This window comes from Sciurus vulgaris (genome assembly GCF_902686455.1).
Source record: "Sciurus vulgaris genome assembly, chromosome: 11".
NCBI lineage: Eukaryota > Metazoa > Chordata > Mammalia > Rodentia > Sciuridae > Sciurus > Sciurus vulgaris.
In genome coordinates this window covers 91,436,673-91,454,967 of record NC_136472.1, presented here as the reverse complement: position 1 = coordinate 91,454,967, position 18,295 = coordinate 91,436,673, and the positions used below count along the sequence as shown (strand labels likewise).

The following is an 18,295-nucleotide window of genomic DNA, read 5'->3' as shown; positions in this document are numbered from 1 at the left end:
TGTGGGGAAAAAGGTACACTCATACATTGCTGGTGGGGTTGCAAATTAGTGCAGCCACTCTGGAAAGCAGTATGGAGATTCCTCAGAAAGCTTGGAATGGAACCACCATTTGACCCAGCTATCCCACTCCTTGGCCTAGACTCAAAGGACTTAAAATCAGCACACTACAGAGGTACAGCCACATCAATGTTCATAGCTGCTCAATTCACCATAGCCAGATTGTGGAACCAACCTAGATGCCCTTCAGTTGATGAATGGATAAAGAAACCGTGGCATATATATACAATGGAATATTACTCAGCCATGAAGAATGATAAAATGGCATTTGCAGGCAAATGGATGAAATTGGAGAATATCATGCTAAGTGAGATAAGCCAATCTCAAAAAACTAAAGGACGAATGATCTCGCTGATAAGCAGATAATGACATATAATGGGGCGAGGGAGGGGTTAGTGTTAGGGTTAGGGTTAGGTTTAGGATTAGGGTTAAGGAGGGTGGTAAGAATGGAGGAAGGAAGGACTGTATAGAGGGAAAAGAGGGGTGGGAGAGGTGGGGGGAAGGGAAAAAAATAACAGAATGAATCAAACAACATTACCCTATGTAAATTTATGATTACACAAATGGTATGCCTTGACTCCATGTACAAACAGAGAAACAACATGTATCCCATTTGTTTACAATTAAAAAAAAAAAAATGATGCCATTCTGGCAGGCTTCATGGGCCACTTCCTCTCCTTTGCCCATGGCGCTGATCTGTGGTATCTGACATGTCTATCGATTGGTCAGTATGAGCAACTGACTGGTTGCTACAAAAAACTTTTCTATACCACAGCCAGCTCTCACCATCAACATAGCACAATAGAGTAAAGGAGGTGTCAAGGGGAACTCAAAATGAGCTAAGTTATCAACTTTCTGGAGAAATACTGCTGTTGTTAATAATGAAAAATTTCTCTCACTCAGATACTCTACTTGGAAAAAAAGAAGGAAAGAGAAAAACAAAAAATTAATTTGGGTGTTTTAAAGTTACTTCTATTGTAACAGTATTCTTTTAATAATTTCACCTAGTGTCCTCTGAAGTAACAGAGGACAACCTGGGGCACCTTCCCACATGATTGGAGACATTGAATTAAAAAGAAAGTTTTGATACTGATGCTGCATAAGGAGAATTTCAACCTTGTTACTTGGACCTTCTACTTTTATTCATTCCCTCAATAAGCATTTATTGAGTGCCAGGTGCATAAAAATGCAAGTTGTTTTAGTAGAGGTGAATATTGGTAAAGTATGCCCGACTTTCTCCCATCTGGTGGACGGATTTGCACAGACAGTATGACCACACAGAATATAAAAAGTGCTATAACAGGAACTTTGCATCAAGGAGCCAGAGTCAAGATGAGCTGCCAGCCCTGGCTGGCCTGAGGAGAAAGAGGTAAGCCAGTGAACCCACATGTCACATCTAACCTTCCTTACTAATGAAGCCTGACAGAAACCCACGACATCCAATGTAATGAAACCCAATGAGGATTCAGAATAATCTCTTTATGCTCTATGTAGGTCAACAAAATAAATGTTTATGTCATAGTAATTTCTGCTTTGTGGTTCACACAAGAGCTTACAGAGATACAAAAATCAGAAGGGTTTTCTTTCAGGAAATCATTTTGGACTCTTTCACGTTCTATAAGAGAGAAAACTATAGTTTCTAAAATAAGATTCAAAAGTGAGAATGAGGATTACAAAGTGCATTGAAAATGGAAAATTATGGTTATTTTAAAAGAGTGTGGTCTCACACATTCTTTTCTATTAATTGTTAAGCCCAAAGGAATTTAAAGGAAAACAAATACATATTGTTCTGCTTCATTTATATCTATTACTCATCAATAAGTTGTTTTAAACAAATCATCAAATGCCCAAATAATCTTTTTTTCTTAGAGAGGCATACCATTTAATAGCTAGAATTGAACCACATATGTTGAACCTGGAGTACCTACAAAATCCTGAGGGAACAGATTCTTGTGCATCCTTCCAATAAGACTTGGTTGTATCCCAGCACAATACAAGCATGCTGAGCTAATCAGGTCCCACTAGATCCAAAAATACAACAAGGCCTGATGTGTCTATTAAAAAACTGAATAAAATGAAGTTTCATCTCTACTAGTCTAGTGCCCCCTCATGTAATAGTTCATTTTTGGCTTTCTGACCTAAAGCAGATGGAATTCTGCAGAGTTATCAATTTTCAGAAGTAAATGGTTAAAAAAGTTTCACTGACTGAGAAGACATAGCTAAGATTGACAGATATTTCCAGGGGCCCTGTTTTAGCAAATGGTAACCTACTTTTGGGGTGTGTGTGTGTGTGTGTGTGTGTGTGTGTGTGTGTGTGTGTGTGTGTGTCTGAGACAAATAAATGAATGGGGAAAATGGGAGCCTCATTTAAGTTAAAAGACAAAGAAGCCCCAGTTTCACACAGCCAAACCAAACAGGAGTTGGCCAGAGGCCCTGTTTTTCAGGAGCAATTTGGCTTTGACATCACTATCCTATAAGCTGCAAAAACATTTGGAAAAACAAACAAGCAAAACCAGAAAATAAACAAATAAAACTTCAAACTCCTCCAAAGAGAATGTTAAACTATGAAAAAAAAGTTTCCTCCAGGTCATCAAACTTCTAAGCATTTAATTCCTCAAGATTTTCAAGACAGACAACTCTCTTGACAGAGAGGAACACAACAGACCCGTTCAAGGTCTGTTTCAACCTTAGCACTTAGTGGTAGCTACCCAGGCAATCTGCCATGACCTTCCTCGGCTCCAACTTAAGAGCAGAGTTCAGATTTTAAAACCTACCCAGGGAAACTTAAAAAATTGACCAGGAAGGACTTCCTCCCTCCACTAACTTAGAGAGTTTTTGCTGGTATTGCAAGAGTCACTTTAGGTGCTCTTAGACTTAGACACCTAGTACCAACACACACACCTAGCAAAAAAGCAAGTACATTATTCTGCACTTTCCCCTACTCTCTGACTTTCCAATGCCAAGGTTGTTGTCAGGAGCATCACAATCTAGCCCTGGCTCCTTGGTATGTATTATTCAGAGATGTCACTAGCGTTGCGATGCTGTCTTGCCTTTCTCTGAACCAAGGGCTAGAATTCCAAAAGGTTCACTGCAAAAGGACAGCTCCCCTTGATTGGGGAATATTCATAATTATGATTACTAGGGATTTGATTAACTTTGTGCTAATAATATTAATATTCTTTTAATCTATTTTATTCTATTCTAGCAATAGAATAAAAGAACATTCAGATAAAGGAACACATTAATAACTATGAAGAGAGGAGGTAAATTCATGCCTGTCATTCTGTATTCACATGCTTAAGGGAAAGCCTGACAGAGACTGGCTGCCATCTAGTTTTGTGGGTATCTCTGTAGCTATCGTTATACCTGCTCACTGAATTAAGGGCTGCAAGGTGAAATGACTCAACAGCTCAAACCTTCACTCATTATTTAACCTTAACCTGCTACGCCCGAGTTGTACTGGTAACGGGTAACCATCTACCAGTGCTCCAGTCATACCAGCTTCTCTCTCACTGCCATTATCCAATTGTCACTAAGTCTTATGAATGTGTTCCTCACTTATCTTTCCCCTACTCTCTATTGCTACTGTCTTAGTTCAGGGTTTCTACATCTCACCCAGAAATTCAAATGGCTGTTAATGAGTCTCCTAGTTTCTAGGTTGGTCTCTGGTGCATTTGTCTATGCTGCCTGCCAAGCTACCTCCCAAAATATGAGCCATGTAAACAGTGAAATCATACTCATATATGTAGAAAACACTGGTGAACACTATTAGAATCTTCGAGTGTAAGAAGTACCTTTTTAAGCATGACATTAATATTAGAAGGCAGTAATATGGTTACTTAAAGAATCTTCTGTAAGATAAAGAATACTATAATCAAAGATTTAAAACTTTACTGGAGAAAATATCTACAACATACCTCGAGGGGCATGGTAATTTCTGTAATATACAAGAGGTTCTCAGAACTCATTAAGAAAAAAACCTATCTAATTTGAAATAACAACCTAAGTCCATCCCTAGGCCACATCCAGAGAGCAGAACTAATATGAATAATTATAATGCTACAAGGAAGTCACAAAGTATCCTGTGAAGGCTGGGTGTGGGAAAATTGGTTAGACATCACAGTCACTAAGGCTGCTTCATTGCGCTGCCTGGATTCAATTATGTCACACATAACAGTAGGGTACCTCTAAGCAGTTGGTCTCTCTTGTTATGCCTCTGAAACACAGTGGAGCAAGTTTACACAGAATAAATCACTGCCTGAATAGCTGGAAGGGTCTAGTTGTCTGATTATTGAAGTTACAGATTTGAGCCAAAAGGGTCAAGTCTTCAAGAATGTGTCTGACAGGGCTGGGGTTGTGGCTTAGTGGTAGAGCACTTGCCTGGCATGTATGAGGCACTGGGTTCAAGCCTCAGCAACACATAAAACAATAAAGGTATTGTGTCCATCTGCAACTAAAAATATATATATTTAAAAAATAAAATGACCAAAAAAAAAAAAAAGAACAATGTATCTGAGTTCACTTAGCTCTGAACCCTTCTTTCCTACTGTTCCACCAGACCAGCCTGTCAGAAAGTCAAACAAATGCCCATCAGGTAAAATGGGTGGCTTTTTCTCTTTGACCTAAACTAAGTGATCACCCTGCACCCCACCAAGAAGACAGGGTCAGCAGAGTGCCTGACGCCAGCACTGCCGGCACACCTCACTCTACCCAAAGGCATGCGATCCTCCAAAAGGTGCCAAAATCCTGCATGCATATCACACAGATGACACCTTTCAAGTGAAAACTCCCATGAGATAGTAAATCTATCACATTCATAAGAAAAACTGAATTTTGTGAGAAAAGCAAGTAATTCAAAGTGCCGATACAGCTCTTCATGTGAATTTGGAGGACAGACCAATCACCTACTACAAGACTAACAAAGCAATATGAGGCAAAATCCCTAAATAGTATTAATGTCTACTTGCCAAAAGAAGAATTTAAAAAATAAGGAGGGGGCTAAAAACTGGAATGTAATCATGAGTAAATCTGGGGGAAACAAAGAAAGTTAAACCCAACCAAACAGTATTAAAAATCAGAATATTTCACCAATTTACTTCCCAGCATTTAAAACACAGGGTTGCACTGATTAGACCACACATCAGAACGCTATCAGAGGACAAATGGCTGATACTGAAGACATCACCTTTTATTGCTGTTGTTGTTGTTTTTTATAGTTTGTCAGCACATACACATAATGCTGTTGAGAGTTATGATACAGCTATGAATTCAATTTCTGAAACAGCTTTAAAAAAATGAAGTTGAATTTTTAAATCTTTGGCTTGTGGGATGAATTTGCCAATATTCAAACCCCAACCAATAGTCTGACAAAGCCCCTCTGATTCTATCATTTGCCTCTGGCAAAATTAATAAAATATTTTCCCACTAAATCTAGAGGCTTACAAAGCCAATGTTTATTTTTCTGCCTGAAATGGGTTCAGTGGCTTTTGAAAATGAGCGCCAGGTATGGAGACACACAGTGTGATCATCCAGAGGGATCAACATGGTGGCAAGTGCCAGCCGATCTAGCACTCCTCAACCTATCCAGAGAACCAAACCTCCTCCCTTTCCTGGAAAAAAAAAAGAGTTGTGATCAATTTGAAGTACTAAATGCCAAGAAAGACTGTAGTGTTGCTATTTCTTGGAGAGGATTATAGAGACAGAGAGGAACTACAGGTCAGAAGGACAGAATAAACATCTTTGAAATAATATAAGTCAATCTTGACTTTGTCTCTAGCAGACCTAGGAAGGCCTCATCTGGGGCCAATGTCTTGCAGGCTAAATTAACAAACAAAAAGTAAGCAGTTATAAAACATCCTTAAAACTAATATAATTCTTTCCTCAGGCCTCCAGTTTTTAAAAATACCAATTATGGGATAAATAAACATGGAGACTTACTCTGGGAAGCATAATGTCCCTCTGTAGCTTTGTCCTCATGTCCTTCATATTCCCTGCTGGACAGCTGCCTGTTGGCTGTCTCCAGTCGATCTACAAACAACAAGGACATGGTTAAAAAAAATGCATACGGATTGAAGTAATCATCCAGTGGAGAAATGAAATGGGTACCAAAAGCTGGATATGAAGAGATGCTCAGGCAAGGGCCCAATTCTGAGCACTTCTCAGGGAAGAATAAAAACTGCATTCAAAATAGCAAAGAAAAGCCTTCAGATGCCACGCTGTATCTTTACTCAATCCAACTGCAAAGGGAATGCCCCAGCAGTGTGAGCTAGGGGCAGGCTGGGAGAAAAACCATTTCATGGCTTCTGAGGCAGCAAACCTCTGAGATGAAGTCCTCCCAAAGAGACTTAGTCTTCATAACTTCAAATCCAGCCCTAGTCCAGCCTTGACCATCAGCCCTATGTTTTAGCCAGCAACGGTTTATCTGAATCTTAGAACTATAAAATAAATAAAAGTAACAAACAAATACCAAGAGAAATTAAAACAGCCCAATGAATGAAGACTGCATACAGCAAGTTTTGTTTGCCCAAACCATTTGGTGTATCTTTATTTATCCAATTAAGTACTCAAGCTTAGCAAGTATTTATTGGATATTTTATATATGATATCCCACACAAAAGGGTTTGTAGTAACTCAAAAAGTAGGCTCTAGCAACTGGTGACAACCAATGCCTTGAGTGTGTGGACATCAGATGCAACTGAAAAATGGGTTGGTTGACTGCAAGTGAGACAAAATTTTATGGGTTAAATCATGATGCACATTGGAGGTTGCCAAGACCCTGTGGCAAGTTGATGCTTGCTTTTAGGGAGGACATACGTTTACTCTCTCCACAACTGTGGCCCTCCCCCACCCTGCAGGAGGAACATATGTCTAGTTCTGTCTTCTATATTATACACAGGAAGAGAAGAGCTGGCCTTCAAAGAACACTGCCCAAAGACTCAGCCTGATGTGGAAAGGGGTGTGCGTCCCACATTGGTCTTTTTAAACATTCTTATTCACACAGTCATGAGTCACTGTTGAGTAAAAGCAAAATGGAGCTGCAGCACAGACTCCCTCCTTCCACAGCCTCATGTAGGTAGGTTCATTTCTAAGACTCCATGCTGTAACCTACAACCCATGAGAAAGAAAAGAATGATTCTACCCTTTGAGCACTTCTCCCTTCCCAGAAGGTGGACATTATAAGATCATCTAACCCAGGAAGAACGGCAATCTGGCCCTGACTCAGGCCGTTGGCTGCACAAGTAGTTTAGAGTGGAGAGAACACAAGGAGAAGGTGACATGCCTCGGAGGTCTCTGTTGAAATCATGAAGTCTTCTGATCTCTCCTTCCAGTTTGTTTCTCATGGCCTTGTCCAGAGACTCTCGCTTGGTGGTAGACTTCACCAAACTCTCATAGGCTTCTGAAATTCTCTGGAGCTCTTTTTCAAACTGTAAGAAAGAACTGGCATTAAAATGACATTCATGCTGGTGTCTGAGTAATAATGGTTCTACAACATTCAAGTGTGAGGTTGTATCTTCCTTCAGAGCTGCCTTTCTGCATCTCAAGTTTCATGCCTACCACGCTGTGGAATCAATGTTGCTCCCCACCTGCCTTCCAAGGGCTACATCAGGATTCTGCAAATAGCAGGCTCCTAAGCCTGGTCAGACCATATGATGTCACCTTGTAAAAGTCCCTCCATACCGATATTAGAAAGAGGTGAATTTAACCATAACTTAAGCCTCTTACACTTGATATGCCACTTTTCTAGCTATGATCATTATTTCCACTTCACATAAGGAAAATATTAAAGCAAAGAAGAACTAAAGCACTATAACCAAGACCCAAACTTTCAGATTCTAAGCATGGTGTTCTTTTCAGGGACCCTCCTACCTGTCTCTACTCCAGGAGAGGTTTTATTAAACAGCATTTTCATCCCTTACCTATGGAATCATCTACATAAAGGACCAATGGATTTGTGCTTAAGTACAAACAAATGTACTGCAAAAAAGCTTTTTAATATGCAGAGAAACTGAGAAATATAGGATTAAAACTTTTCTTATTTCATTAAAATGAGAACGGTAACTGACCTGGAGATCTATAACTAGTAGCTGAAATGGCCATTACAGGAGTCTAATGTAATAGTGATTTTGAAGTGGATCTCAATAAATTCCATTTTGCTATTGTGTAACATATATGCAGGAATGTTTTCTCTGATAATGCAGATGTTAATTCACAATAAGGAGAGGGGTTAGGGAAGAATAGAGTTACTTTGGATTAAATAGAGGGGTGTGGGGGGGTAGGGGTAGTATGTATGATGTGCAAAGTGCATTCTACTGTCATGTATAACTAATTAGAATAAATTTTTAAAAAAGAATTAAACAAAGAAAAGAAAGATAAAGGCTGGGTGAGAGGGCCTGCAAATGTAGAGGCCAGGAGGGCTGCTGCTGAGGCTAAGCTGATGAAATCAAAGAACTAGCATCCCTCTCTGGGAACCAGGAGACCAAAACCATGTTGTGAGTCCCTCCGCAGGAGAGCAATGTCACTGAGAGTCAGGCACCCTCTTTTCTGAACCCCGGTTACCCACATCAGAAAAATCCATGCCAAGACTCCTAACAGATAGTCATGATTTGCTTACAACATGCAGACACTCTCCTGGGTCCAGGAATACAGAGGTAAGTAAGATAATCCCAAGCCTTCAGGCACTCACAGACTAAGTGGAGCATATCCAGACACAGGCAGTGCAAGTGATAAGGGGTATGATAGTGAAGTGTCATGACAGACTGAAGATAAAGTGATTAATTTTGCAGGGGTAAGACAAAAAATGTCATTTAGAGAAAATGCCATTTAAAATGAGTCTTGAAGGACAAACAGGAGTTTGCAGGCAAAAAAGAAAACCCAAAGGACTTTGACATTCTAGGCAAGTATTGGACAAAAGCCAAGAAACACTGCTGTGCAAGTAAGCATGGATCTTTGACAGGACAGCCCTGGGACAAGAGCAAGGTAGAAGAGGCAGGAACTAAGGTCAAAGGAAGAACCTGAAGTTAGAGCAAAAGAGAATTATCAGGTGGGAAGGACTGGGAAGGGGTGGGTTATAGGAAGGGTAGCACAGTCTCGCCAGAGTTTTAGAGAGATAAAACTGTAAGGTGGAGTTGGAGGATGGAGGTGAGATTAGGAAGCGGGAGAAAAGAAGTCCAGATGAGAAGCTAAGGGAAACAGGTCAGTGACAGGTGGCAGGGCATGAGCGAGGAGAACTAAAAGGACAAATTCTAAGGATACTAAACAGTAGAGTCCACGGGTCTTGGTGCCTGGGTCTATGTCATAAGACAGAAATCAAAGACAACGTGGGCATTCACAGCTTAGATGATGGGGTGATATGACAATTAAGATAAATGATGATAAGAGGTTTACCAAAGAAAGGAAAAGGTTCACCAAAGAAATAAAACCAGTTTGGCTTTGACTGAGGATTCTGCAGAACACCAAAACTTTCCAGTTAGTAGGTGGAGATACAGGTCTGAAAGTCAGGACAACAGCTGTGGTGTCATCAGTCAATAGATGACAGATGATCACAGAAGCTGAGAGGACCTATGGAAGCGTTCACCCTGAGGGATGGCCAGGCAGAAGGAGAGAATCTGAAGCTATCAGCTCCAGAGGTGCCCAGAAGCCAGTCAAGAACTTCAAAAGGAGAAAAATCATGGTCACTGTCTCCACAGGTTATCTACAACAAAGCTGGGATTGTCTGGGAAGAGGTCAGTGAAAAGGCTGGAGAGCATGAGGTGTCTGCTTAAAGGTGGCCAACAGAGCGGAGCTGAGATACCAAGGCTCCTTTTGGTACCATGCTATTGTCCCTGAGGCATCCTTATGCCAGAGTTTGGCTCTTCCACTGTCCCCTCACTTCTATAAGACCTTCCTGTTTCTTCAATATTCATGAATTACTGGCAGTGTGATGGCACAGAGAATACCATGTCCTAAATCCTGTTCAAGGTGTTACTACAAGTGATGCTCCTTCCTTTGAATTTTGTTTGCAAAAGAGACAGCTCTAAAACACTTTGTATTTCTATGCTCTATAATTTCCTCTATAATGGGGACCTTTATTTTTGGAAATATGGGCATGTCCATGCTGCAGGACAATGCCCTTAAAAGACCACAGGGCAATACCTAGTCATTAAGAGGACTGAAAGTGCCAAAGCCCTGAGGTGCTACCAGTAGAGCTGCTCAACCTGCAAGCCAAAGAGTCAGAAAGGTTTCTTGACCTGTACCACCCCAAGAATCTACTGGGGTCTGAATTCACTGGACTGTTAACCTGCTGTACATAACTCACTGTGCTTCCAATTTGACTGTTAATTCCTCGAGGGCAGAAATAGCCCTCACCACCCTAGAACTGTACTCTGTCCTTGGCCAAAACTGTGATTAATTAATCTTTAATAGAACTGGGGTATAAACTACACCTGACTATGAATGCTTTCCTTTGGCTAGGAAACTTCCCTCTGTACAATGTAAAATTAAACTTCAGGAGCCTTCTACAGCATAGTTTAGTACCTCAAAGGTTAAAGCCATCAAGAATCAGCATATAACTTTGTGTTCTAGGTACCCAGAGAGAAAGGGCAAGGACCTTAGTTCAGGACAAGTACTTCCTGTGAGAAATGATAGCTGTGGTGGCGAACAAAGAGTAGTCCCTTGCAGTGTGGTTGTGGAGGCCAGAGCTACGATTAAATATGGGAAGTTAAAGAGATGCAGACTTTGATCCAACACAAGGAAGAGCTTCCTAATTACATTTGCCAGAAGTATAGTACACCCAGTAGTGAGTTCTTCTTTTTTCAATTATACTTGTTTAAAAATAAATAAAGGCCTCCTTTCAGGGACATGAAGCAAAGATTCCCAAGGGGTAAAAAGTCAGACTGGATTCATTTTAAGAATCTTAAATCCAAGGCTCTTTTCTTTCTGATTGTACACTCCTTCAGAGTAGAAACCACTCTTTGTTCAGCCCCTCCACGTCCAGAACATCTTAATCCCCCTGACATTTATGAAGATGAGGAGAAGACTGGACAGCTGGTTCTGATATAAACTACCAGCGCTGTTTAGGTTCTGGGTCTGGTGCGCAGAGGGAAGGTTGAGTTGGCCTTCACAGCTGCTGTCCTTTCCCCAACCTGGAAGCCCTGAGGCTGGGCAAGAGAGAAGCATTCAGTGTCCCAGAAACAGAGCTACGAAGCAGAGTGGGAAGCTCTGCGCAGGTTCCAATAATGCTTGTTGTCATCGAGCAAACCAACAGAGGGACCCGAGAAAATCTCAGTCATTCTAAGCTCCAGGTACGTACTTTTCCCCTGAGCATCTTCAAGTGCACAGCCTGGGGATGCATAGAACCAAAGAAAGGCTGTGTCCAAGTCATAGACTTGCACCATCAAATCCTCTGTGGTTTCCCTCAAAAAAAGAAGAGTGTCTTCACTAATGCAAGCCTGGGATGACTGAAAATACTCATTCCTTCCCCTCCCGATGTCCATCTATCCCCTGATGGTTTCTGAAGCCAACCACTCAACAGTGCAGTCAGGTCCTCCTGGAAACTCTGTCCATTAATTAAGTGTCAGGGAAACAGAGGAAAGAGAAGCAAAATGAGTAACCAAAAGGAAAGACAAAAACAACAGCTCTTTCTGGGGGCCCTTGACCATCTTTCCAATATTAACAGTGATAACCACTACCTTGTGCCTCTTTGGAAACAGGGCTTTCATGACTAGGCTGGGCTTTGGCAGCCTCTGAATTTAGTCATCCTTTCTGCTATGTTCCTGGCACAATATGCATATGCTAAGCTCTACCATTAAAAATTCACCTATTTTTGGTTTTGCTCTTAAAATGAATCTCTGTGAGGGCCAAAGCACTCCCAGGGCAGTGAGGGTCCCAGATGGGATGATACCATGGTCATAGTATGGCCACATCCTACATCATGGCACCAACAGGACCCACCCAAAGCGGGTATCAAATCCATGCCAAGAAACTAGCAGCAATCAGCAACAAGAAGCAGAATTGTTGCCTCAGCCTACCACCCTCTGCCCAGACCTAAGACTTAAGCAGCTTCGGAGAACACTGAGCAGTGAGGCCAATTGTGAGGGAAGCTCGGGAACAAAGATGGCCCCTGGGACACAAGACAGAAAATGTTACAACACCAAGTTCACGCAATCCTCTGGGTCTCAGTCCCATCACTGAGAACAACTGTAGAACTAGTGAGGAGTATGCCGAGGATCTCACAAAATCTAAGGTTTTAAATTGACAACTCTGGCTTGACATATACAGATCAATAAAATTGTGGTACTTATGAAACCATTTATAGTGTTCAAGGGAATAAAAGAGCTTTGGGTTCCAGAACAAAAATAACTCTTGACTTGTGTTCCTTTTCAGAAGCCATCTAAATCCTTTTGGCCACAAATTCTAAGAATCATCCTCTGTGCACAGAAACTGATGCACTGGGAGATTAAGTGACTTTAATTTTCAAAAAAAGAAATTTGTATCAAAATCAGAAAATAGATGTGTGTTATTGGTTAACCAAAAAAAGTACATATTATTTTTAAAAAGTCAGTGATCTTTCTGCACTGTCCATGTAGCTCTTCAACAATATCCATGTGAAGAGACCAAGCACTGACCTCTGCCCTCTGCAGTGCTCCTGGACATGTCTACCTCAGAGCTTCATTAGGGCAGAAGAAAGAAATGCCTGTTTCCCAGAGGTGCTGAGTGAGCCCTTCCCAGTTTTCAGGCCATACCAAGAAGCTGCCCTGGGAGGAATCAGAGGCAAGCTGGGGCCTGAGCAGCAGCTTACAGGCCAATAGCCAGGAGATGACATGCTGTTTTCCCAACTTCTAAGGATTCAAGTGGAGGTGGGAGCGCGGCCACAATCTTCATGCAGCACTGTTTGTGGCTCTAATTTTCCCTCTGATAAAGGCAGTCAGAGCTCCCTGAGCCAAGTCTGGTCTTGATTCCAGGGAGCTCCAGACCCTTCCAGAGGAAGTTCCACACAAACATGCTGGGGCAGATTGTTTGTGGGCATTTGCACTTTTTTTTTTTTTTTTTTTTTTTTTAAAGTGCTGGGCATTGAACTCAGGGCCTTGTGCTTGCAAGGCAAGCACTCTGCCAACTGAGCTACATCCCCAGCCCGCATTTGCTCTATTAAATCCACTGCTCCCAGCTTTTTCTGCCAGCGGTCAGAAAATGAGAGGGGCCTACCACACCAAAACCCTGACTAGCAAAAGATCAGCCTTACGTGTGAAATCAATAGTGAACACTAATTGATCTAGCCACAATTATTAATTGTTATATAGAGTCAATGGGACAATGCTCTTGGAGTAAAGTGGGGTTTATTTTCCTACCCTTTCTCCTTATTGCCAGGGACAAAATCAGGCATTTACACTCATAAGATCACTACTGCCACACAAGCTTCTTGGCTCCAAAAATGAAACTTGAGCATCCCATGGTTCTCTTGCCCTAAAATACCCCATTACCTTTGCCTCTCCCTCCTCTTCCATACTTCCTGCAGTACATGACATGCAGCCATGTGGATTACTAAGAAATTAAAGACTTGTAACACTTTACTCTTGCTGGATGATGTTCTAATTACTTTGGCCCTTAGCATAATGCTCTAGGGGCAAAGGCTATCTCACATTCTGATATTGCCATGATGCCTACACAGGCTGGAATTACTCAGCGTTTTCCCACCTGATCAGTGGCAAGCATAAAAAAAGCACACAATATAACCCCTACTCTTGCTCCTCCAGTGTCCAGGCGATGTTGCTGATGAGACAGACATGGCAATCTCAAGGTTCCTGAGATTCCCACATACAAAGGAAAATTGATCTCTCTTGATTCATTCCTCCGTATTACTGTCTGTATTCCCTTTTCCACATTTGTCCATCTGGGGGAATCCTACTTAGCCTCCGAGGCTCCGTCAAGTGTCACTTGAGCTGTACCTACCATAGCTCTGCACACTCTCTCTGCCCTATAGCACTGTAAGCCCCTCCAAGGAAGGCACTGGGGCATATTTATTTTTGTCTCCCTAAAGCCTTGCACAGTCCTTGGCATTAAAAGGGGTGTCATTAAATGTCGGCAAATGAGTCAGCCAATCAACGCCCATGAGCAGGCAGAGGATCCTGTTCCCTCCAGGGAAGCTTCTCTGTCCCCTTGCCTTGGGAAGACACATACCTTGTGGAGTTTGTCAGCATTGTCGTAGTAACCCTGAAGCTCCTGGTGAAGCACTCGGTTCTCCTCAGTTAGTATCTCCACCATTTGCTGGGCGCGTTCCACAATTGCAAATGCATCTGGACCAAGCTGCTGGCTGGGGGAGGCAGAAGGCGGGGGCTGTGGAGCTGCCAAGGTCATTGGAAGTGGAAGTGGCAAGGAGACAGAGTGCAGTGGCCCACTGACGGAGGAGGTCTGGGAGGACATGGGGCTGTGCTGCTGCACGGTCGACGGGAACGGAAGTTGGCATGGGCGGCTGCAAGGGAACAGAAGACCAGCAATCAGACCCCAGGGGAAGTGGTGGGAGCAGGAAGGAAGCCCCACCAACATACGTATTGTCGCGGCTTCCACTGTCGGAGGTCACCGGTGCGCTTCCCAGTGCTCAACTGAGCAACAAGCCCTGCCACTTATCCTGCAGATATTTGCGGTTCCCTCTGAATCAGCACGTGCTGGCTGCTGGGGATACAGTGAACAAGACCGACCAGGTTCCTGCTCTCAGAAGCTTACCTTCTAGGAGAGTAACACAGGCACAGGTGAGCTGTCAAACTATAGAGCAAAGCTGAGAATCAGAAAGTAAGGATTCTTCAATGAATGGAGAGGTTAGGGATGGGGACGCAGCTCAGTGGTACAGCACTTGCCTGGTGTTGATGAGGTCCTGGGTACAATGCCCAGCACTATAAATAAAAAAGTAAATAAATAGTGTGAGAGACAGAAATTTGAGCTCAAGTCTGAATGGCAAATCAGAAGGTGACAGTAGTTTGGGCGAAGGGGTAAAGAAGTGGGAGAAAGAGGTACCAGGTAAGAGGATCAGCTAATGCACAGGGTCTGTGGCAGGAATAAGCACTGGCATGAACAAAAGAAAGAAAGCCTGGTGGCGTGAACCCTTGGGGGTACACAGAGGCCACTGGTGGACCTGACTTTGCCAAGAATGGTGTGCAAAGAATGTACTACCCAGTGGCAAAAGACCCATGGAGCCCAAAGAGGAGGCCCAGGTATGGCCTAGGTGAGTATGATGAGAGCTCACACAGTCAAAACGAGAAGAGAAACAATTGTGAGATCTGGGATTTGTTTAATATATATCCAAGACGGGGAGAAAAAATGATGGAAGTAAAAAATTATTCCTCAATTTTGGGTTCTGTCCAAATGAATGGGGTTACCATTTGATGAAATGGGAAAGTCTGGTAGGAGGGACTGATTCAATTTTTGTTTTGAGGAGGTCTGAGATCAAGCCCAGTTTGTCATGTTAGAAAGAACACATAAAGTGTCCCTCGAAGGCTCAAATTCCTGGTATTAGCATTTTTATCTGAAACGATGGATATCTACCTCCTGTCTCCACTCCCTAACAATTCTCTCCCCACTATTCTGTTAACCTGTTTCAGAAGAATCACTGCATTTTCTTTCAAGCTAAGTCTAGGCCAAGGGCTTCCGAAGACATTTTTTTTTTTTTTTTTTTGGTACTGGGGATAGAACTCAGGGGGCACTTAAGCACTGAGCCACATCCCCAGCCCTTTTTATTTTTTACTTAGAAATAGGGTCTCTTCAAGTTGCTTAGGGCCTCGCTAAGCATTGCTAGTGCTGGCTTTGAACTCATGATCCTCCTGCTTTAGCCTCCCGAGTCACTGGGATGACAGGCATGTGTCATTGCGCCCCGCCAAAGAAAAATTTTATAGGTAGAGGCATAAACAGTAAATAGTCTTGAAGTCTAGTTCTCCAACCACAGCCGCCTCTCTTGCTCAGACAGGAAAACTTGTTTTCCTGTGAACCTCCTACTGGGAACTGGAGGTGAAGGGTAAGAATTAACAGCAACACAAACACCCATCGGTATTGTCCTCTAGAGATCCAGCTCCTTGTAATCTGTGACAGTTACATGTGTCACCCTCCATAACACATGGCCATCTATAACAAAGCTCCCAGCATTACCCCGGTTTTTCTCAGGTCACTTGGCCTTGTATTTTCCTTTTACATACATTTGTTGGAATGTTTTTGGCCCTCGCCAGCCTCCACATCTCTCACTTTGTAAGCATTACTTACAGCCAGGATTCCTCTGAATGTCATCTCCTAACAGCTAAATGTCAAACTCTAGAAGAAAATTTAACAAGGGTCACTTTGGCCCTCACTTCACAGATATGCAGACCTTCATAAAGATGAACAAAGACCAAACCCAGCAGATGATACTATAGTACCTATCTTCAGGCCCTGCTTAGTAACTAACATCTGAGCATTCCACCTGGGTTCAGGAGATACTTCCCAAGTGGATCCCCTTTTGCCTTTCTATTTCATGTTAATGTGGCTGACATCTAAGTCTCCCAGGCTTCCATGGAGGAAAATGCTACATTCCATAAGTGAGCATCACCTTCCAATTGGCCTCAGATTTCAGAAGGGAATGTTGTCAATGGCAAGACTTAAACCATCTCTCCTTGCTCTCTCTACATCCCTGTTGCACAACTACTTGGCTATATCTTTAGACTAAAACATTTCTGCATTTAGACTAAAACTAATCTGTGTCCATTCCACACTGGTGTGAATATATGCATCCTCCTGTGTGTACAAAGAGATCCCCAAATCATCACAAGAGTGAAAGGTCACTGGGCCTAGCTTTCACCCCACGTCACACAACTATCAGGCATAGGCCCAAAACTGCACAGACCTCTTACTGAGTATGTGCTTCCTATAGGCTGCTAAGCCCTACAATGCATTTTTCATGGAAAGAGGTTACCTTCACAAGAGTCCAAACAGGCAGTTACACCACTGCCTTTGAGTCAGAGGCCAATGTCCCCTCCCACCTCCTAAACTTTCCTTTCACACTTCATCCAAGGCCAGGGATAAACACTGCTGGTCTTGGAGGCAGAGGTGAGCAGCTCTGCTCTCAGAAGCATCAGGGCTTTCCCTGGTCAGGGACCCTCAGGGTGGGGCTTCCACATCCAACATTAATTTAACTGTGGGAGTTGGAAGTCACTTATGGTCAATGATGAACCATTTTCTCAGTCCTCTTTTCCTGGTAAGTAATGATCACAAAGAAAACCAAGAAGAGAGGCAGAAATCAGATGACACAGTCTTCTTGATGCCAGCCTAAGTCCTCAATGATGTGAGAACATAGAAAAATCACGACTGCCAAGAATGGGGAGTCTCCTATTACACAAAGGACACTGCCTCCATGTACCCCAGTTATGCACTCATGCTAACAAACCACACATGGTGACAGGTGGAGTGGGCAGGAAGGCACAGCTCAACTCCCTGGTCCCAGCACTCAGCCAGCTTGGGTTGGTGGTCTCCAAGGTCTGGCAGATCTGGACTCAGTGTCAATGAGGTAGAAATAGTGTTGGGACAGCACAGGGAAATTTCATACAAAATCACTCCAGTGCTATGAAACTGCCTGTCCTCAGCTTGCAAGGTGGAGCTTGCAATGCCATTGATGGGCCAGCCTTAGGAAAAACACTTCCTAGTAATGGGGACAAAAAGGAAAGGAATAAAGAGGGATGGGAGTCAAAATTTATTGAGAAATACTTGTGAATATAATTCTAGGCTGTAACTGTCTGTTTGTAACCCTGTTTCCCCTGTTAGACTGCGAAGTCAGAGAGCAAGTTTATTAGACATCCTAAGTCTCAGTCTCCTGGGACTAAATTCCACTTACTTCATATAGTTGTCAAAAGACCTAAGGAATATCTATAAGATCTGGCACATAGTAAGCTCTGGACAAATGTTAGCTGCTATTACTGTTCTTAAAATTATTATCATTGCATCCACTGTCCTTAACACAGAGCCTAGCATGGGGCAATCACCAGAAGTCCAGAGAATTTTTTGTTATGATTAACATTTACTGAGCACTTTTGACGTTCCATTTACTGTGGTATCCCCTGCTACATGCATCATCTCATTCTGGCCTTTATAAAATAGATATCACTGTCAATCTATTTAGACAAAGAAAACAAAGCTGAAGAAGTAACTTGTAAAACATAGGAACAGATAAACCAGAGAAAAGAGGAACAAAAAGGCATCAAGTATGGGCATTCTGATTCCAGGGTCCTTGCAAGCTCACTGCTTGCTTGTATAT

At 42.6% G+C, this 18,295-nt stretch overlaps 1 protein-coding gene across 10 annotated transcripts in view; it reads right to left on the bottom strand.

Moving 5' to 3' along the window:
• The window catches only part of AMOTL1 (angiomotin like 1), a 155,517-nt gene that overhangs the window by 38,582 nt on the left and 98,640 nt on the right, over positions 1-18,295 (bottom strand). For all 10 annotated transcript variants that reach the window (XM_079101932.1, XM_079101934.1, XM_079101930.1 and 7 more), the window contains 3 exons: positions 14,209-14,500; positions 7,337-7,481; positions 5,995-6,084 (listed from right to left, as the gene is read on the bottom strand). In XM_079101932.1, the coding sequence (XP_078958058.1) occupies positions 5,995-6,084; positions 7,337-7,481; positions 14,209-14,500 (527 nt within the window). The remainder of the gene's footprint in view (positions 1-5,994; positions 6,085-7,336; positions 7,482-14,208; positions 14,501-18,295) is intronic.